The following is a 22938-nucleotide window of genomic DNA, read 5'->3' as shown; positions in this document are numbered from 1 at the left end:
GCTTACCTTTGTTTTTTTCCTAAGAGTTTTATAGTTTCAGGTCTTATGTGCGAGTCTTTAATCCATTATGAGTTAGTTTTTTTGTGTGGTGTAAGGTAGTGGTCCAGTTTCATTCTTCTCCATGTGGTTGTCCAGTTTCCCAACATCATTTGTTGAAGAGACTGTTCTTTCCTCATTGTCTATTCTTGGCTCCTTTGTTGTAAAATTAATTGGCCATAAAAGTGTGGGCTTATTTTGGTGCTCTGTTCTGTTCCATTGATTAATGTGTCTGTTATTATGCCAGTACCATACTGTTTTGATTACTTTAGCTTTGTGATATAGTTTGGAAACAAGTTTTGCCTGCATAGTGATGCCTCCAGCTTTATTTGTCTTTCTTAAGATTGCTTTGGCTATGTTAAGATTGCTCTGGCTATTTGGAGTCCTTTGTGATTCCAGATAAATTTTAGGATAGTTAGTTCTATTTCTGTGAAAAATGCCATTGGAATTTTCTGAGAGATTGCTTTGATTCTTTCGGTTGCATTAGGTAGTATGAACATTTTAACAATATTCTTTAATCTGTAAGCATAGACTATCTTCCCATTTATTGTGTCATCCTCACTTCTGTTACCAGTCAGTGTCTTAGAGTTTTCACTGTACAGGTCTTTCCCCTTGTTTAATTTATTCTTAGGTATTTTGTTCTGTTGATGCAGTTGTAAATAGGACTGCTCTCACTAGTAATTCTAATAATATGTTGAATAAAAGTGGTGAGAGTGGGCATCCTTCTCTTGATCTTAGTGAAAAAGCTTTCAGCTTTTGATGATGATGTTAGCTGTGGGCCTATCATATATGATCTTTATTATGTTGAGGTACATTCCCTCTATACCCACTTTGTTGAATGTTTTTATCATAAATGAGTGTTTTGTCAAATGCTATTTTTGCATCTGTTCAGATGATTATATGATTTTTTACCCTTCATTTTGTAAATGTGGTGTAACATATTGATCTGCAGATGTTGAAACATCCTTGCATTTCTATAATAAATTCCACTCATGGTGTATCATCCTTTTAATATCTGGATTTGGTTTGCTAATATTTTGTTGAGGATTTTTGCATCTGTATTCATCACAGTTATTTGCCTATAGTTTTCTGTCCTTGTGGTGTCTGGTTTTGGTATCAGGGTAATGCTGGGCTTCCCAGGTGGCACTGGTGGTCAACAATCCACCTGCCAATGCAGGAAACGTAAGAGATGAAGGTTCAACTCCTGGGTCAGGACGATCCCTTGCAGGAGGGCACAGCAGCCCACTCCGGTATTCTTGCCTGGAGAATCCCATGGAAGCAGGATCCTGGCAGGCCATAGTGTCGCAAAGAGTTGGACACGACTTGCAGTGCACAATGCTGGCCTCATAAAATGAGATTGGAAGTGTTCCTTCATCTTGTGTGTTTTGGAAGAGTTTGAGAAGGATTGGTAGTAATTTTTTAACTGTTTGGTAGAATTCACCAGGGAAGCTGTCTGGTCCTGAACTTTTATTGGGTTCAGTTGTTTTTTGTTTTAGTTGCGTAGTGTTCTATTGCATAGGTTTATTATTTATCATGTTCCCTGCGAATGGATATTTGTTTATAGCCTTTTGCTAGCACAGTCCTTGATGCAGTAAATAATTTGTACAGATGTAATCTTGTAAGTGTCTAGAAACAATGTTAAGATAAATTCCTAGATATGAGATTGGTTGGTCAAAGGGATAAATGCTTTTGTTTTCAAAGCTAGTGCTAAGTTGCCCTCTAGGTGGGTAGTTATCACTTGACATGCCTGCAGGCAGTGTATTAGAGTGACTATTTGTGCTCCTGTGTGCCACAGCCTCACGTAGTTTTGCGATTTTTCATAGGTAAAAAGTAGTATCCTAGAGTAGTTTTAATTGACATTTCTCCCATTTTGGGATTGAGCAGCTTTTCATAAGCTTGGGGTCATTTTTTTCCCTTATTTTTCTGTAATAGTTTCATGTACTTTATTTTCTAGTAGGTTGTTGTTGATATCTAAATATATATTTTATATAGTAAGGATTAATTATATGTTTGTAATCTGATTGGAAACATCTAATAGTTCAGCCTATTTGGAATTTATTTTGCTCTAAGTGATATGGAATGTCTATTTAAAAATTTTTTTAGACAGTTGTCTCAATCAACCTAATTTATTAAACACTCCTGTCTCTTTCTTAGTGGTTTAATGCCTCGTTTTTCATAACCTTAAGTTTCTATTGGGGTATTTGTATTTTCTGTTTTATCAGTATATTTATTCTTACATGAATGCCATACTTTTTTTTAGTAATTCTAATTTAATAAATTTTTCTTTCTTAGTAATTATTTCTTCTTATTGTTATTTCTGTGGCCATTCTTTCATGTTTATTCCTCCATTTTGTTCCGTTTCCCAGGGATGTTATTGAATTCTTTTATTGAAAGGTGTTGAAGTTTGGATTTCTTTAGGGAGGAAGGTTTGATATTTTATAATATTGGGTTAAGATGAACTCTTCATTTCCTTTTTGTCCTTCAGTAGATTTTTTTTTTAAAAGAAGCTTTCTTTTATGTTAACCTTGCACACAAAGACTGTATAGTCAAAGCTATGGTTTTTTCCAGTAGTCATGTATGGATGTGAGAGTTGGACCATAAAGAAGGCTGAGCACTGAAGAATTGATGCTTTTGAACTGTTGAACTGTTTTGAACTGTTGAAGAAGACTCTTGAGAGTCCCTTGGACAGCAAGGAGATCCACCCAGTCTGTCCTAAAGGAAATCAATCCTGAATATTCATTGGAAGGACTGATGCTGAAGCTCCAATACTATGGCTACCTGATGCAGCCATTTCTTTTGCTATATTTCTAACTGATAATTACTTGTATGTAAGAAAAATCATGTGTTTTTTTTGTTTAAGTCTTATTTTAGAATAGTTCTAGATGCATAGAAGATTTGCAGAGAAAGCGCAGAGAGATCCTCTATATTCTGTACCCAGTTTCTCCTGTTTTAACCTCTTAGCTTACTATGGTGCATTTATCACAACCAGTAAATCAATGTTAATACATCGGTGCTAACTTAATAATTGCTACTTTGTTCAGATTTCTTTTTTATCTCATGTCCTTTTTTTCTGTTCCAGGATTCCATACAAACCTGTTGATTTCAATTTCTCTTATAATTAGATACCATAGAATTAGGTTGTTCTTTTTAATAATTTTTGTTTATTTTAAAAGGATTTTCAGATATGCAGTTACATTTGTAAGTAACAATTTTAACTTCTTCCCAGTATTTATATGTTTTTCTCTTGTATAATTTCTTGGTATGATACTTCACATATCTATATAAAATAATGCTGAAAATATGGACAGCCTTGCCTTATTCCCGTCTTTAATGAGAATTCTAGTGTTTTACCATTGAGCATGCTAAGTGTTTGTTTGGAATATAGATTCTTTTTTCTTTACTGTGTTATGGCAATATTTCTCCATTTTCCAGTGACTTCTGGTGGTTCAGTATCAGACTAATATTTACCTCTGTGTATTCTGAGGTCTCACAAGTTTTAACTACCTCATCTTTTTTGTTTTGCAGTTCATATTTGGTTCCTCTGAACCTTTTTCACTAAGAGGTCTTTTTGTTTGCTTATCTTAGTTTTGTCACTACATTGTTCTTGTTCAGTTGCTCAGTTGTGTCCGACTCTTTACCACCCCATGGGCTGCAGCATGCTAGGCTCTCTCTGGCCTTCACTATCTCCCTGAGTTTGCTCAAACTCATGTCCATTGAGTTGGTGATGCCATCCAACCATCTTGTCCTCTGTCGTCCCCTTCTTGTCCTGCCTTCAGTCTTTCTCAGCATCAGGGTCTTTTCCAATGAGTCAGCTCTCTGCATAGGTGGCCAAAATATTAGAACTTCAGCTTCAGCATCACTCCTTCCAGTGAATATTCAAGGTTGATGTCCTTTAGGACTGACTGGTTTGATCTCCTTGCGGTCCAAGGGACTCTGAAGAGTCTTCTCCAACACCACAGTTTGAAAGCATCAATTCTTCAGTGCTCAGTCTTATGGTCCAACTCTCACATCTATACACGACTACTGGAAAAGCCATAGCTTTGACTATATGGACCTTTGTCACTACATTGTTCAAATATTATTAACAACAGGAAATAGTTGTGTTATTATATGCCCATGCACTATCTCCTTTCAAGTTTTCTCACTTAATACTTATTGTAGCTCTGTGAAATGAAGATACTGTTATTATCCCTACTTTTCTAGTGAGGAAACAAAGGCTCCTAGAAGTTAAACCACTGGTTCAGGGTTATACAGATTGCCTCTGTTGTTTCTTCCCTTTGGCCTCAAGATGACCATCACGGTCACTTTCCACCGTGCTCTTCCACAGTCATGCGAGATGCTTTTCTGATTAATCCGTGTCTGAAAGCCTTCTTGTGATTGACTGGGGTGAACTAAGTGTCCCCGGATCTTTTTCAGTATTTATTCTGAGTCTAGAACTCTCAGAGCTGCCCTTGAAATCACCATCTAATTATATCTTTAATCTTGGCTCCCCTTCTCAACTAGCATATTATGTGAATACAGTGGAAGCCGGTTATAAATCTCATGCAATTTAGTTATGGTTCTCAGTGAGATAATTTGTCTCACTCATCATTTTGGAGGGAGGGCTAAGTTAACCAGGTTCTGTAGCATGTACAGGAATACTTCATTCTGTTGTGGCTTCCCTTTATTATGCTTCATAGGTACTGTATTTTTTCACATGTTGAAGGTTTGTAGCAACCCGTTCAGCAAGTCTGTTGGCACCATTTTCCCAACAGTGTTGTTTTCTTGTGTCCCTGTATCTGGTTTGGCAATTCTCACATTATTTCAAAATTTTCATTATTACTAAATTTTCTATTATGATCAGTGATATTTGATGTTACTTTTGTAAGAAGATGATGACTTGCCGAAGTCTTAGATTATGGTTAGCATTTTTTAGCAATAAAGTATTTTTAAATTAAGGTATGTGCATTTTTTTAGACATAATACTATTTCACACTTAATAGACTACAGAATAGTGTGTGTATATATATAGGAAACCAAAATATTCATGTGACTTACTTCACTGTGCTGTTCACTTTATTGTAGTGGTCTGGAACTAAACCTGCAATATCTACAAGGTATGCCTGTATTATAAATGGATTTTATTAAAATTTAATATCCTTTCACTTATTTAATATCCTTTTTCCCTGCTGTGTTAATTTAAAATACTATTTGTTTTTGCCATTGCTGCTGCTATTACATGTGCTTCTTCACTCCAGCTACAGAGGTGCAGCATTTGCTGTCTGTTTAAATCCTGTCCATTCCAGTTTTTTATGAACAAAATCTGAAATTGTTGTCCTTACGAATATGTAAATAGCAGCCAGAGAAGCAATTGTTTCAAGGGCTGGAACTTTTTTGGAAACTTTAAGCATTGCAGTTTCTAGTGGCTAGAGGTTGGTGCTAAACATGCTGTCTTGAATAGGACAGCCCCTAACAACATAAGATTATCTGGCCCCAAGTGTCAGCAGTGCTGAAGCTGAGAAATTTTGCTCTGGAGCATTCATTCTCTCTCTTTTTTAAAGGTTGTCTCTGCTGGATCTTAGTTTCTGCCTGTGGGCTCTTAGTTGTGCCATGTGGGATCTAGTTCCCTGACCAAGGATTGAACCCCAGCCCCCTGCATTGGGAGTGCAGTCTTAGCCAATGGCATCACCACCAGGGAAGTCCTAAGAGTATTCATGCTCAATAGATATGTTGTTGTCCTCAGGCAGGCAAAAATTACTTCTTGGGATGGGGGGTAGTGGTGAAATATTTTTATGCACAAAGTACAGATGTGCATGTAGTATATAGATACACAGCGTTCCTGTGGTGGTAAGATTTTATGATGGAGTCAGTATTTAGAAAACCTACACTTCTGTATGCTTCTCCTCTGCACTTACAGCACTTCTAACACCAGATGTGTGGGGGTTTTTCCCCACCAAGGAATTCTCTGAGACACTCTGACAGTTCAATTCTGATGCGTTTACGTAGAGATAGCATCAGATCCCACAGGTTAAGTTTTTCATCCCACAAAACTGCCCCTCTTCCCCACAATTAAAATGCCAGTCCAAAGTGCAGGCTGTTTCTTGTTCTTCTGACCAGTTGACTATAAATCAGTGGTTCCTGTGACCCCATCCTGAGGTTTGATTGAGGTGCTAGAGAGGCTCACAGAACTCAGGAAAACAGTTTACTTACTGTCTACCAGTTTGTTGTAAAAGGCTGTAATAAAGATAGAGAACATGCAGGTGGAACGGATTCATAGAGCAGGGAATATATGTGGGAAAGAGTTCCCAGCTTTCGTACCCTCTCTGGGTGTGCGGCCCTCCATCACCTCTCTGTATTCACCAACCTGGAAACTCTCGGAACTTCATACTATTAGGATTTTATGGAGATTGCCTCACACAGGCCTAATCAGTTATTAACTCCATTTCCAGCCCTTTTCAAACTGTACGGAGCTTGAAGGAGGAGGCTGAAAATCCCAAGCTTCTAATCATGGCTTGGTCTTTCAGGTGACCAGCCCCCGTTCAGGAGCCCACCCAGAGTCACCTCATTAGAAAAAAGGCCTTCCTATCACCCAGGAAATTCCAAGGGATTTACATGTCAGAAAGGAGCGTAAACACCAGATATTAGAATGAAAGATGCTCTTTGTGCTCTTATCATTTAGGAAATTGCAAGTGTTTAGGAGCTCTGTGCCAGGAACCAGGGACAGAAACCAATATATGTATTTTTTATTATTTCACAGGGAACAGTTGGGGGGAAAATGTCTAAAACAACTCCTTAGGATGGCAGCAAGGAAAAAGAAAGTTAACACTGCCTTGGAAGGAGACGGTCTACTTGTAGTGGTTAAAAACTCAGGTTCTCAACCACTGAAGTTAGACTAGATGTGAATCCTGTTTTTGCCAATTTACCAGCTACAGACAAGGACTTCATAAGCCTTTAAGTTGTCCTATTTGTAAGATGTAGATAGTGATAGTACTTTCTTCAAAGGATTGTTGTGAGACAGATACTTTGCCATTTAGAGCACGTAGCACTTGGTAAAAGCATAGTCATTCTCCTAAGATGCTTCAGGAGAGAGAAGGGATCTTATTTATTGCAGTGTAGCTGGGGCTTAAATCGTTATTCAATAAATATATGTTGAATGAATGAATAAAACTCTTATTCCTTGAGTTGAATGTGTCATTTGCCATTATGGAAACTGAGGAAGTGGCAGCAGTAAGATAAACTGTACTTCCTTTGATTCTTTTTTTTCTATTGGGCGGCTTTCATATTTACCTCATGTAAACTCGTGTGTGTGATACATTGCCTCTTTGAGCATTTACTTTTAAAGTAGAAATGGATTATGTAGCATGCAATACCATCATTCTGTTTCAAGCCAGTTGAGTGAGTTCAGGGCAAGAATGATGGATGAATTCTGTTAATACTCTTAAGAGAGCTAGTATACTTTTTTTTTTTTTTAATTTGTTTTTGACTGAGCTGGGTCTTCCTTGCTATATGGGTGGGCTTTCTCTACTTGCGGAGAGCGGAGACTACTCTCGAGTTGCCGAGTTGCGGTGTGTGGGGCTTCAGTAGTTGCAGTGCATGGGCTCTGTAGTTGTGACTCATGGGCTTAGTTGCCCCGTGACAAGTGGAATCTTCCCAGACCAGGGATCACACCTGTGGCCCTGCTTTGCAAGGTGATTCTTAACCACTGGGCCACTAGGGAAATTTGCTAATATGCTTTTAATTCATAAATCCTAACTGACTTTCATTCTTGTGTTGGGATCTCAACTTGCAACTTATTCATTCTGTTTTAGTGAAACATGAAGGAATATACAGTCAAATAATAATGCTTCATAACCTATTTTTTGTGTATTCATATTTTATTTAAAAATATTTATTTTTATTGATCCTTGTAATTTCCCTATGGCTTAATGCTTTTGTTATTGAATTAAATCTTTTGTTTTTTAAGCCTTAAATCTGAGCTATTGTTATTTGTGCTTATATTGTACCCTACTTTTGTAGGAATATGGCTATTAAGTGCAGAAAGAATTCCATTATTTTTCATATATTTGCCTCTAAGATAATCTCACTGAATATACCCTGAACTGTTGTTTTTTTGAGGTATAGTAAAAAGATAATAACCTAGTTTCTTTTCTTCAGAATTACAAACTCATGTGACAGATTTCTTATTTTCATTTACTATAAATTCTGAAAAATTATTTCAATAGAATATATCAGAGACAGAATAAAAAAATAGGCTAAGCAGTTTAAGTTGGACTTTATGAGATAGCTTATGGTCCTCATATTTACCATATAATTAATTTTTTTATCAGTTTACTCAGGGATTTACTTAGACTGATTAAAACTATTTAAAAAATGATTCATACAACAGAATGTCAAGTTAACTAATTTACAAAAGGAGATATGAATCAAGATGGTTCTTAGTATAGGATACCCCATTCTTTTTCCAGGATGGTTAGGTTTACTCAGAAAAATATATGTAAAGTGAAACATTGGTACCTTTCCAAAAACAGACACACAGATCAATAGAACAAGATAGAGAGCCCAGAAATAAGTCCTTGCATTTATGGTCGATTAATCTACGACAAACGAGGCAACACTATATGAGGGAGAGAAGCAGTCTCTTCCAAGTGGTACTCAGAAAATTGGACTGCTAAAGTTCAAAATGGATTAAAGACCCAAGCGTAAGAGTGGATACTATAAAACTCCTAGAGGAAAGTATTGGCAGACACTCTTTGACATAAATTGCAGCAGTATTTTTTTGGATCTGTCTTCCTAAACTAAAGGAAATACAAGCAAAAATAAACAAATGGGACCTAATTAAAATTGTTTGCACAGCAAAGAAAACCACCATCACAACAAAAAGACAGCCTACTGAATGGGAGAAAATATTTGCAAGTGATAGGACCGGTAAGGGATTAATATCCAACATACATAATCAGCTCATACAACTAGTGGCAAAATAAACTCAAAAAACCAGCCTAATTAAAAAAGGGGCAGAAGAACTGAATAGACATTTTTCCAGAGAGGAAATGCAGATGGCCAATAGGCACATGAAAAGTTGCTCAGCACTGCTAATCTTCAGTTCAGTTCAGTTGCTCAGTCGTGTCTGACTCTTTGCGACCCCATGAACTGCAGCACGCTAGGCCTCCCTGTCCATCACCAACTCCCGGAGTCCACCCAGACCCATGTCCATCGAGTCAGTGATGCCATCCAACCATCATCCTCTGTCGTCCCCTTCTTCTCCTGCCCTCAGTCTTTCCCAGCATCAGGGTCTTTTCAGATGAGTCAGCTCTTCACATCAGGTGGCCAAAGTATTGGAGTTTCAGCTTCAACATCAGTCCTTCCAGTGAACACCCAGAACTTATCTCCTTTAGGATGGACTGGTTGGATCTCCTTGCAGTCCAAGGGACTCTCAAGAGTCTTCTACAAGACCACAGTTCAAAAACATCAATTCTTCGGCACTTAGTTTTCTTTATAGTCCAACTCTCACATCCATACATGACTACTAGAAAAACAGACGGACCTTTGTTGACAAAGTAATGTCTTTGCTTTTTAACATGCTGTCTAGATTGGTCATAACTTTCCTTCCAAGGAGTAAGCGTCTTTTAATTTCATTGCTGCAATCACCGTCTGCTAATCTTCAGGGAAATGCAAATCAAAGCCACAATGAAATATCACCTCACACCTGTCAAGATGATTGTCATCAGAAAGAAGACACATAACTAATATTGGTTAGAATGTGGAGAAAAGGAAACTCTAGTACATTGTTGGTGGGAGTGTGAATTGGTGCAGTCATGGTGGAAAACAGTATGGAAGTTTCTCAAAAAAACTAAAACCAGAACTGCTATATGACCCAGTAGTTCCTCTTCTGGATGTATTTCTTTACAAAAAAAAAAAAAAAAGAAAACACTGATTTGGAAATATGGATCCCAGTGTTGATAGCATTATTTATAATAGCCAAGATATGGAAGCAACCTAAGAATCCAACAGATGGATGATAAAGAAGCTGTGGTGTGTGTATATACACACACACATATGCATATATACAATGAAATACTACCTAGGCATAAAAAAGAATGATATTTTGCCTTTTGCAGCAATATGAATGGACTTGGAGGGCATTATACTAAGTGAAATAAGTCAGACAGAGAAAAAGTACTATATGATATCACTTACATGTAGGATCTGAAAAATACATCAGACTAGTGAGTGTAACAAAGAAGCAGACTCACAGATAATAGAAGATAAGCTGTTGGTTACCTATAATAGGGGTGGGGGGGCAATATAAAGGTAGGGGAGTGAGAGGTACAATCTGTTGGGTGTAAGATAGGCTCAAGGATATATTGTACAACATGGGGAATATGGCCAATATATTGTAATAACTGTAAATGAAAAATAACCTTTAAAAATTGTAAAAAAAAATTTAAAATTAAAAGCAAAACATTGGTGCCAGTCAATTTATGTTCTTATAATTTCATTTGAGTTGTTTTTTTTTTTTTTGTAAAGAAAAAAGATCACTTTCAAAATATTACTGCTCATTGACAATGTACCTGGCCCGTTATGAGCTCAGCTAGAGATGTACAATGAGATTCATGTTTTTTTTCATATTTACTAACACAATAGCCATTCTACAGCCCATGGATCAAGAATTAATTTCTACTTTCAAGTCTCATTATTTAAGAAATACATTTCTTAAGACTATAGTTGTCATAAGTAGTGATTTCTCTCATGACTTGCTTTATTGCAGTGCTCTAAATTCAAACCTACGACAGCTCTGAGGTATGCCTATATAAGTCTAGGTTCATATAGGTATGCCTATGTAAGGTTAGATTCCACCACCCAGCTGTCCCTCAACAAAGAATCACCATATTATCTGAGTTGTTACGAAGTTTTTTATATTGCCTGCTGCTTGCTTACTTACTTATTTTCCCCAGTTGCTTTTTTGTGTTTTCAGCAACATGGTTTTCTTTTTTAAGTCCTAAAAAATTTAGTATAGTTATGGTAACTGTTATGAGGGGTTGTTGTTGTTTAGTCACTAAGTCATGTCCAACTGTTGCAACTGCAAGTCTTGAATGCCATAATGAATTATTAAAGATAAAGCAATGTATGTTACTCAGTTATGGAGATAGGAATATACATTTATGAGATGAATGGAAAAGGAATAAAAATTGTCCTAATAAAACACACATGGGTATGTGTTATAAACACAGTTTCCAGTAACATCATACACATTGAAAACTGTTATAATTTAAATGATATATGCCAAAATGATGATAATGTGCTGTGTCAGCCTATATTAGATAACTTATGATGGCTTTTAGTTAGATAACTAAAGATATATGTAAATGAATTGAACAAAATTGTTTTATGAAACAGGAGGGTAGAAATAGAGTGATAAAGAACCCGCCTGCCAGTGCAGGAGAAGTAGGAGATGCAGGTTCCGTCCCTGGGTTGGAAAGATCCCCTGGAAGAGGGCATGGCAACCCACTTCAGTATTCTTGCCTGGAGAATCCCATGGGCAGGAGAGCCTGGTGAGCTACAGTCCACAGGGTGACAAAGATTCGGACACGCCTGAAGCAACTTAGCATGCACTCAAGTATATTTTATATAACATTTTAACTAAAGACATTGATTTTCACCACAATTTACAGATTCAGATCATCTAAAGGCTTTTTCTTTTCTTGCTGGGAAAATTTAAAGTATAGAAAAATTCCTATAAAATATGGAAGATAATTTTAGTCCCTCAGTATACATCCTTACTTTTATTTCTTAGGACTTTAATTCCCTCCCTTATTTTTCACATTTGTGCTCTGTCTTCTCGTATATGTTTTAAGCTGCCTATCTTTACTCCTAACACATGTATATTGATGGTGGGTTTTAGGTACTGTGTATATTACTTTGGTCTCTTTCCAGCTTGTTAATATGTATTTTTGAATGTTGCTTTTTCTAAGAACATTCTACTGTAGATAAAAATGTAAATACATGTACATGTTTTAGAGTGACATAAATATAAAATGCAAGTGTAAACAGAAAAAGATCTAGTATTTTTAATAATTCTATTCATATTAAAATAGTATGTAGATAGGGGGAGGAGCCAAGATGGCGGAGGAGAAAATTCTAACTTCTGCAGAAATATGTTTGCATGTATGTGTTAGTCACTCAGTTGTGTCTGACTCTTGGCAACCCTTTGACTGTAGCCCACCAGGCTTCTCTGTCCATGGGATTCTCCAGGCAAGAATAGTGGAGTGGGTTTGCCATTCTCTTTTCCAGGGGATCTTCCCAACCCAGGAGTCGAACCCAGGCCTTCTGCATTGTAGGCAGATTATTTACCGTTTGAGCTTCGAGGGAAGTGCAGGAATATGGGTAGGCTCAAGTTCCAATAGTTCATTTGTAAGCCAGTGCCTTGGGGAAAATATATTCTGAGCTTGTGAGAGGTTCCCAGATGGCCTGCTGAAATCAATTTGACTTACTATGTATTTGGAATTATAGAAAATTACATTTGAGATCTTTTTCTTTGGACATGCATGTCTGAATCTTGACAATGGGAATAGTTTCTTGTCTTTTGAAGCCCCATCCTCTGAAAGGAAATACTTAGCTGGAATCCTTAACCTCCACCCCCTGAAGGGGACTGTGGCAAGAGGGCTGAATTCCTTGAGCTGTGGTTGTGATAAGAGGGCCTTTCTGAGTCCTTTGGGGGCAGCCTCCGTGGGAAACCTCTCAGGTTAAAAACATTCCTTTGGGGACTCCACAGGCAATGTGATAAACCCTACTGCAAGCTAATATAAATAGGTATGTTGAAAATACTAAGCAGCTAAGTATTCCTGCTTCCTGGTTCTCCTTCCCAGTTCCTTCTAACACTTTCATAAACATCTCCCTCCATACCCACTTACCATGGGGTGCCTTGATGACTGGGATTGTCCTAAAGTTCAGAAGTGACTACCTCACTTATTTGTGCAAAAGTTCTGCCTATGTAATAAAATACATACATCTTTAGACTAAAAAGAGGAAATAAAAATAAAAAGAATTCCTTTGGGGATTTTCCTGGAGATCCAGTGGTTAGGACTGCACATTTCGACTCCTATGGCTTGAGTTCAATCTCTGGTCTGGAAACTGAGATCCTGGGCAGTGTGGCCCCCCCAAAAAAATTCCTTTTCTTTCTGATTAATAGTCATTTTCTAGTTTATGGACAATGTTTGGTTGCTAAGACCTTCATCTTCCTTTTTCCCCCAGCATCCTCTGTCTGCCGGAAGTGAAAGGTGGTGCAGATAGGGAGCTGAATTCTGTACTTCGTAGGAACTAGCTTATGTACTTACTTTTTTTTTGGTGAATAAGCCAAAGGAAATTTTCCATTAGGATGATTAAGTAAAGGTAGCACCCCCAAGCTTCAGGTGTACCGGTAGAAAAGCTAGATCCCAGTGCCAATTGACTGTCCCACTGTAGCTCTATGAAAAATGGTTCTTAATTCTTCTCCCAGTTGACCGTTTGTGCGCAGCGAAATAGCCATAGGACTGATGGATTTGAGGGTAGACTCTGGAAGGAAGGCGATCCCCTTGTTATTGCTGTCTAGTTTTTCTTCATCTGAAAAAGTATTAAGGAAAGTTGGTTCAGATATTATTGATGGATGGAATTTATAGTTTAGGACAGGATTAGTACCTACGGTTCACCACCCCATCCCCAGGCATACTGCTTTGAAATTCTGCTAATTTTTGTTTTCATTTGCCAGATTTATTTTTGCTGTTTTATTTTTACTCCCTGTTCTGTTACACAAGGACAGAGCAGACAACTTTAAAGCTAATAAAAATTTAAGTTCAGTTTTTGTCTCCAAATAGACCAATGATTGTTTATGTTGTAGCTCAGTAGAAGCACCAGCTACCTTAGTAGTTGGCAACAAAGATCCCAAACCACACAAGGAGAGAGCGTGGACTTAAAAGAATAATCTGAATGAATTTAGTGTTTTGAACTTGGAAGCAAAACTGTTATTCAGTTTTTTTCTTATAGCTGGATATTGAACTGTGACTTACCATAGGGCAGCAAAGAAAGGCCTCAGGGGAATGGTAGTTGTATTACGAGTTACAAATTTATTGCTAAACACTTTGAGGAAAAATGTCTGATTAAAGGAGATATTGAGAAATATGACCTTCTGATTAACTATTTGTTTTGAAAGGCAGACCTGATTTTTTTTTTTCCTCAATTCTATAATTTCTCTCATAGTTAATCTGTGAGATTAACTATTAACAACTTTTATTTTTTTAAGAGACAGTGAGGTTCAGCATAGATAGTGAACATAGTGTCTTTACATTGCTGCACAAGGAAATGAGTGTGTTTATATCATAAAAAAAAGTTACTGGGAGCACGTAAACAAGGATTATTTATATTTGGAGTGCAACCCTGTCTTATTCACATATTATGTAATGTGATACATTAACTCTCTATTTGGATTATAAGCTTTTTGGCATGAACTTTATTTATACCAGTGCTGTCCACTGGGCGTGTAATGTGAGCCATGTAGGTAATTTAAAATTTTCTAGTAGCTGCAATATATATTTTATTTAACCCAATATAATCTAAATATATTTCAACAAGTAATCAGTATAAAGACTGAGATATTTTGCACCCTTTTTTCCATACTACATTTTCAGAACCCATTGTTATTTTATTCTTAGTGCACATCTCAATTCAGGCTAGCCACATTTCGAGCACTTGATAGCCATAGGTAGCAAGTGGGTACTGTATTAGTGCTGTCTTACACTTCTGTAGTTTGGTGTTAGGAACACAATTGTTGCTTTGTGTGAGAATGTGTGTTTGTTATTTTAGCTACAGATTTCTCTAGATGAATAAAGTATAAAAGATTTTAAAATGCCTATCTTTTCTTTCTCTTTAAGGCCCTTCCCTCTTCCATGATTATAGTAGCAGTTTATTGTCCTGTGATAGCTGCTGTTTTCATTGTTCTGAAGATGGTCAACTATCGACTCCACAGAGCCCTGGATGCTGGAGAGATTGTAGATAGGAACGCAAATGAGTTCACAGATCAGCGAGCCAAAACTGAGCAAGGCAACTGTTCAACGCGGAGAAAAGATAGCAATGGCCCGAGGTAAGGAAACCCGTGACGCCTGTGTCCAGTGATGTGATTATTGTGTCATGCCTGTTCTGTTCACCTCGCCTAACCACTGTTAGTACAGTGACAGGGATGATCGTCACGTTAGACAGTAGCGAAGCTGACTATCTGGAGATAAATCAGTATCCTTGGCCTTATTAATGAACAACGTGTTTGAATGATAATCATAACAGTATAATAATTAAACATACCAAAGACCAAAGCCAATGGAAAACAGGTTAAAAAAATAATAAAACATGACTTCATAAATGAAAGCATTTTTTACTTATACATATATGTAGTTACATGTATGTACATATACTTATATACTTTTATATAAAATGTGTATTCATCTTAAGCAAGCTGTGATAATATTTTACTTGACACTTAAAATGTGCAGTTTTCCCTTTATTATAAGTTTTTTTCAATTTTATATTCTCACCTCAGAAACTTAGCTGTTCCTTCCCTAGACCTTGGCCTGACTGATGTCCTATGTAGTGGTGACCCCCTCCTAGAGGCTTTTTTTTCCTGTCTCAGCTAAAATATTCTTCCTGCTGTTCCCAGTCACATTCTACACTGTTAGCTCAGCCTCAACCAGAGGAATTTAGTTATTATAGTCAAAAGGTTGTGACTTTATAGAAATAATAGGTATCCCTATTGTAACTCTTCAATTGTTGCTTTATGAGCATACAACATTTTTAAGCTCATGCAGTCCTCAGAAGCAATTCTGTGAGATGGATGCTGTAATTATTGCTGACTTACAGATGTGGAAAGTAAGGTGAGAAGGATCAAATAATCCAGGCATTCAGGCTCTGGAGTCCATGCTTTTCACCACTCTGCCATGTTTCCACTCAGTATAATGTATTATATCATGATGTAAATAATGCCATTAAAAGGGGGTATTCATCTTCTATGACAGGGCAATATTTCTGCATCATCTCCAGTGCACTTGAAGCCTTTGTCCTTTTTCAGTTACATTTTCCTTCATCCTAACATGATTATCCCATTTGTTCGTTGAACAGATACTTTACTCTTGTGATAATTTTATTCATAGCACAAATCACTATCTGAAATAATCTTACATAATCATTTGTTTGCACTTATAAGTTTCTTGAAGGCAGTGCCTTGTTTTTCTTACAAACTATTTTATTCCTAGGTTCTTGAACAGTGTCTTGTACTAATAGGTACTCAGGAAATAGTTCAAATTAGTGAAAACATTTTTTTCCTGTGATGGTATTTTTTTTCCCCCGTGATAGTATTGTTAATGATTGCACAGTATTCCATTTTGTTGGTATACAGTAGCTTAATTTAGCTATCTTGTTTTTAGTTATTTAAGTTATTTTCTAATTTAAATTCAAGTATTAGATCACTGTGATGTTTAAATTTTAAATGAATAAAATTTTTTTTATCATGATTTAGCAGAAGTAGAATTACTTGAAAACTATGCCCCATTTTTTAATATATATTGCCAAAGTCCAAAGATTTTTACCTTTTAATTATTGTGATCAGCAGTTGGAGGGTTTTTTTTCCCCCCCACTTTTGGCAGCACTGATTATTTAGTATTTTCACAAGCTGGTAAATATCTCATTGTTTAATTTTTTCAGTTTTCAGGTTACTAGTGAAATGGAGGCATTTTTCTTATGTTTTTCCATTTAAATTTGGTATTTTGCGAGTTGTATGTTTTTCTATCAGTGGTTAGTTTTTTACTGTTGGTTTGGAGAAGATACTTATGAAGGATATCAACTCATCTTTTATGTCAAATACTTTTCCTCACTTTATGGCATTTTATATATGTATTTATATGCCACAGTTAATTTTTGTATGATCTGTTCTATGCAGGTTTATTAGTTCTGTCTTTGATATCAAGTTTTGTAAGATATTTTTCTTTCCCCAAATTATGTAAATTTTCATCTGAGTGTACTTTCAGTATTTTTACCATTTTATCTTTTATTTTTAACTTATAGTCAATCTGAAGAACATTTCTAACTTTTTTTTTCAGCTTTGTTAGGACCAACAACATTGAATGGATAATGCATCATTATGTCCATTTCTGGGCTCTGTTTTCTGCCCCAGTGATCTCTCTTTGCCTATAATACACTGGCTTTCTAATATGCTTAATACTTAGCAGTCTGAATCCCTCTTCACTATTTTAATATTACTTAGTTATTCTCATGCATATGATTAGTTTTTTGTGAGATGTTCCCTTGTCTACTCATCCTTCAGAAAAATCACAGTAGAATTTTGATGATAATTGTATTAAATTTGGAGGGAACTCAGCTTTTAAAATAGAAAGCCTCACTCAGAGACGTTGTGTGTTCGTTGTAGAGTCACTCAGAGCCTTGTCTGGCTCTTTTATGGACTGCAGCACACCAGACCTGCCTGTCCCTCACCATCTCCCAGAGTTTGCACAAGTTCATGTCCACTGCATCAGTGATGCCATCCAGCCATCTCATCCTCTAATGCCCTCTTCTCCTTTTGCCTTTAATCTTTCCCAGCATCAGGGATTTTTCCAATGAGTCAGCTGTTCACATCATGTGACCAAAATACTGGAGCTTAGCTTCAGCATCAGTCTTTCCAATGAATATTCAGGACTGATTTTCTTTAGAATTGACTGGTTTGTTCTCCTTGCTGTCCAAGGGACTCCCTTGTATATGTATATGGTGTATGTGCATAAATTTTTTAGTGGATTCTGCATAGTACTTAAGTCTATTCTGTTTCTGTTATGAAATGCATACCCCCATTTAGTGGGTAAACAAACATAATGTAGATTGTGCACTTAATCTGCCAAGGGCTTGAATCAGTTCCTGATAGTATGACCTTGGGGGAGTTAAGCTTTTATGCCTTGGCTTCCTCATCTGGATGACGAGACAAATAATAGTACCATCTCTAGGGTTCAGTTCAGTCCAGTCCCTCAGTCGTGTCCGACTCTGTGACCCCGTGAACCGCAGCTCGCCAGGCCTCGCTGTCCATCACCAACTCCCGGAGTTTACCCAGACTCAAGTCCATTGAGTTGGTGATGCCATCCAACCATCTCATCCTCTGTCATTCCCTTCTCCTCCGCCCTCAATCTTTTGCAGCATCAGGGCCTTTTCAGATGAGTCAGCTCTTCGCATCAGGTCGCCAAAGTATTGGAGTTTCAGCTTCAGCATCAGTCCTTCCAATGAACACCCAGGACTTATCTCCTTCAGGATGGACTGGTTGGATCTCCTTGCAGTCCAAGGGACTCTCAAGAGTCTTCTCCAACACCACAGTTCAAAAGCATCAATTCTTCTGTGCTCAGCTTTCTTTTATAGTCCAACTCTCACATCCATACATGACTACTAGAAAAACCATAGCCTTGACTAGACGGACCTTTGTTGGCAAAGTAATGTCTCTGCTTTTTAATATGCTGTCTAGAGTGGTCATAACTTTCCTTCCAAGGAGTGAGCGTCTTTTAATTTCATGGCTGCAGTCACCATCTGCAGTGATTTTGGAGCCCCCAACAATAAAGTCAGCCACTGTTTCCACTGTTTCCCCATCTATTTGCCATGAAGTGATGGAACCAGATGCCATGATCTTAGTTTTCTGAATGTTGAGCTTTAAGCCAACTTTTTCGCTCTCCTCTCTCACTTTCATCAAGAGGCTTTTTAGTTCATCTTCACTTTCTGCCATAATGGTGGTGTCATCTGCATATCTGAGGTTATTGATATTTCTCCCGGCAATCTTGATTCCAGCTTGTGCTTCTTCCAGCCCAGTGTTTCTCATGATGTACTCTGCATATAAGTTAAATAAGCAGGGTGACAATATACAGCCTTGACATACTGCTTTTCCTATTTGGAACCAGTCTGTTGTTCCATGTCTAGTTCTAACTGTTGCTTCCTGACCTGCATACAGGTTTCTCAAGAGGCAGGTCAGGTGGTCTGGTATGCCTATCTCTTTCAGAATTTTCCACAGTTTATTGTGATCCACACAGTCAAAGGCTTTGACATAGTCAGTAAAGCAGAAATAGATGTTTTTCTGGAACTCTCTTGCTTTTTCAATGATCTAGCAAATGTTGGCAATTTGATGTCTGGTTCCTCTGCCTTTTCTAAAACCAGCTTGAACATCTGGAAGTTCACGGTTCATGTATTGCTGAAGCCTGGCTTGGAGAATTTTGAGCATTACTTTGCCAGCATGTGAGATGAGTGCAATTGTGCAGTAGTTTGAGCATTCTTTGCCATTGCCTTTCTTTGGAACTGGAATGAAAACTGATCTTTTCCAGTCCTGTGGCCACTGCTGAATTTTCCACATTTGCTGACATATTGAGTGCAGCACTTTCACAGCATCATCTTTTAGGATTATGAGGCTAAATGAGATCATATGTGCAAAGCACTTAGAACTATTTCTGATACATGGAACAACAGTAATCGCTACCTTTTACTAGTTCTGGATACGTTGTATATGATTAATTCTGGATAATTGTATATGTATAATTTAGAGAATAACTGAGTGAATACTTACCCACCACACAACTTAAGTAATAGGACATTATACAAACACAAGACTTTCTCATTTCATTCCACCCTTTTCCTTTCAGGAGTGATCTTTATCTTAAACTTTTTATTAATAATTCCCTTGGTTTACTGTTATACAGTCTTTGTAGATAGTCCTAAACCTATATTATTACTTAATTTTGTCTGCCTAAGACATCCTAAAGACAGTCATATTGTTTGTATTTCTCTGTGAAGGGCTTTTTTTTTTTTGCAGAATTTCATATTTTGTAGACTTACCCATGTTGATGCTTCCAGCTATTATTTGTGTTTGCTCTTGTATAGTCTACCACTGTTGGAGTAGACTACAGTTTACCCATTTTGCTGTTGATAGTCATTCAGATTATTTCTAGGTTTTTTGCTCAGATAATACATTATCATATATGTTTCCTTGGCCACATGTGTATATCTAATATACGTAAGCTGGTTCACAGGGCATTTTCACATTCAGTGAAATGTGAAATTTATTTATTTCACATTTCAATTTCAATTTCACATTTCAATTACCTAATAAATGTGAAATTTGTTAGGTAATTCCAAGCTGTTTGCCAAAACAGTAATACCAGTTTATACTTTCACCACTAGTGTGTGAAAGTTCTTATTATTTCATATCCTCAATATTTGATTTTGTTGTTGTTTTTGTAAGTTTTACTAGTTTTCCATTTTAACAGTTGAGTGTTGCTGCTGCTGAGTCGCTTCAGTTGTGTCCGACTCTGTGCGACCCCGTAGACGGCCGCCCAGAGGGCTCCTCTGTCCCTGGGATTCTCCAGGCAAGAGTACTGGAGTGGGTTGCCATTGCCTTCTCTACAGTTGAGTGTTCAGTTCAGTTCAGTCACTCAGTCGTATCCGACTCTTTGCGACCCCATGAATCGCAGCACGCCAGGCCTCCCTGTCCATCACCAACTCCCGGAGTTTACTCAAATTCATGCCCATTGAGTTGGTGATGCCATCCAGCCATCTCATCCTCTGTCGTCCCCTTCTCCTCCTGCCCCCAACCACTCCCAGCATCAGGGTCTTTTCCAGTGAGTCAGCTCTTCGCATGAGGTGGCCAAAGTATTGGAGTTTCAGCTTCAACATCAGTCCTTCCAATGAACACCCAGGACTGATCTCCTTCAGGATGGACTGGTTGGATCTCCCTGCAGTCCAAGGGACTCTCAAGAGTCTTCTCCAATACCATAGTTCAAAAGCATCAATTTTTCAGCACTCAGCTTTCTTCACAGTCCAACTCTCACATCCATACATGACCACTGGAAAAACTATAGCCTTGACCAGATGGACCTTTGTTGGCAAAGTAATGTCTCTGCTTTTTAATATGCTATCTAGGTTGGTCATCACTTTCCTTCCAAGGAGTAAGCGTCTTTTAATTTCATGGCTGCAATCACCATTTGCAGTGATTTTTGGAGCCCCAAAAAATAAAGTCTGACACTGAGTGTGAGATGTGTCTTATTTTGACTTCTATCAATAGTTAACCTTTCTGATTACTAATGAGGCAGAGCATCTTACCTCACATACATGGTCCATTTAAGCTTTCTGTTCTTTCCAGTGCCTGTTTATTTCTTGTTTCATTTTTCTTTGGAGTTCTCTTTTTTCGTTAAGAAGAAGGGATTTAAGAGAGAGGGGACATATGTCTACCTATGGATGATTCATGTTGATGTATGGCAGAAACCAATACAATATTGTAATCATCCTTCAATTAAAGATAAATTAATTAAAAAAATATATATTAATTATATTACTCCTTTGTTGGTTATATACATTACAGATGTCTTTTTCCAGTTTATAGCTTGTCATTTTGCTTAAGATTTCTTATGATTATTATGCTGCTGCTGCTAAGTCGCTTCAGTCGTGTCCGACTCTGTGCAACCCCGTAGACGGCAGCCCACCAGGCTCCTCTGTCCCTGGGATTCTCCAGGCAAGAATCCTGGAGTAGGGTGCCATTGCCTTCTCCATATAATTATCATACATTTCTTAAATTTATAGTTTATTGTTTTTTTTTGGTAATTAGCGTTTCTGTATCTTATTTAAGAAATTATTTTCTACACAGATATCAAAAAGATACTCTCAAAGATTGTTTTTTTAAAGTTCCATGTTACTTTTGTTTTCACATTTCAGTTGTAGGAGAAATGATTATGATCTGTTCTCAGGTATGGATTTAGGATTTGTTTTTCTGTATATATAATTGGCTTAATCAGTATTTGTTATAAGACTGTCTTTTCCTTTTTGACCTGTGGTACTCACTTTATCATAACTTGTTTTCACAAATGGTGGGTATGTTTCTGGGCTCTATTCTCTTCTGTTAATACAGTTTATGCCTATGTAGTTAGTACACAATCATAATTGCTATAGCTTTGTAACATGACTTTTGATACCTAGTGGGGCAAACCTTGTACTTTTTTTTTTTTTTTCCAAGAGTGACTTTGCTACTCTTGATCTTTGATACAAACTTTAGAGTCTGCTAGGCAAAGTCTACAAGGACTTAAGAGTTTTTATTAGAATTACATTGGATATGTAGATTCCTCTGCTGAGAATCTATATCCTTACACTATTGAATCTTTCCATTTACTTAATCTTCTTTAATGTCTTTCAGTAAAGATTTATCATTTCTCCATTAAAAGGTTTTCATAGTTTTTATTAAATTCTATCAACTTTTTCTAATTACTTTTTGTTTTTGTCCCTTTAAATGTAGCAGTTTACTTTGTTTCTAGCAACCTTATTAAGCTCCCTTATTAATGGTAAAATTTTGTAGGTTATTTCTTGATTTGCTGCAAATGATGGCAATTCTATTTCTTCCTCTCTGTGCCTTATTCTTGTTTAACTTTTCATTGGCTATAACTTCTAACACATAGTTAAATTGAAATAGTATTGGTGTACATCTTTGTCTTTCTTTAATCTTAAAGAGAGTGTCTTTAAGTGTCACCATTAAATAAGATCTTTGTTGCAGAATTTGCTTTTGACATGTCCTTTCCCTCACTCTCCCACTTACAAATCTCTGTTCTGAGGAACAGAAATGAACAGGAAGACAACTACACTTATTGTCAGAGCCTATCACTATGCTTGGTACATTAGAGCTGTTGGTTTGTAGCATGGATGAACAAATGTAGTAGGACTGACTGCTTCTGCTTCTGGTTGCCATTGGCTGTGGTGTGGCAGCTCAGAAATAATGATCTTAAATCTTGATCTTAAAAGAATGAGTCAACGTCATTTATATATGTATTACATTTTTAACATTTCAGGAGAGGAAATTAGCATGTTGAATTTTAGAATATGAATATGTGAAGACAGAACATATCTTTTTTCTGTTTC

General features: G+C 37.1%; 1 protein-coding gene across 6 annotated transcripts in view; it reads left to right on the top strand.

Moving 5' to 3' along the window:
• The window catches only part of PCNX1 (pecanex 1), a 177889-nt gene that overhangs the window by 13901 nt on the left and 141050 nt on the right, over positions 1-22938 (top strand). For all 6 annotated transcript variants that reach the window (XR_009695070.1, XM_061156770.1, XM_061156771.1 and 3 more), the window contains exon 2: positions 14916-15124. Coding sequence is in view for 5 of the 6 variants with exons in the window: in XM_061156770.1 (XP_061012753.1) it covers positions 14916-15124 (209 nt within the window). In the remaining variant the exon portion in view is untranslated. The remainder of the gene's footprint in view (positions 1-14915; positions 15125-22938) is intronic.

The sequence above is a fragment of the Dama dama genome, chromosome 12 (genome assembly GCF_033118175.1).
Source record: "Dama dama isolate Ldn47 chromosome 12, ASM3311817v1, whole genome shotgun sequence".
In the NCBI taxonomy this organism is placed as follows: domain Eukaryota; kingdom Metazoa; phylum Chordata; class Mammalia; order Artiodactyla; family Cervidae; genus Dama; species Dama dama.
This window is presented reverse-complemented; position numbering and strand designations above follow the sequence as displayed.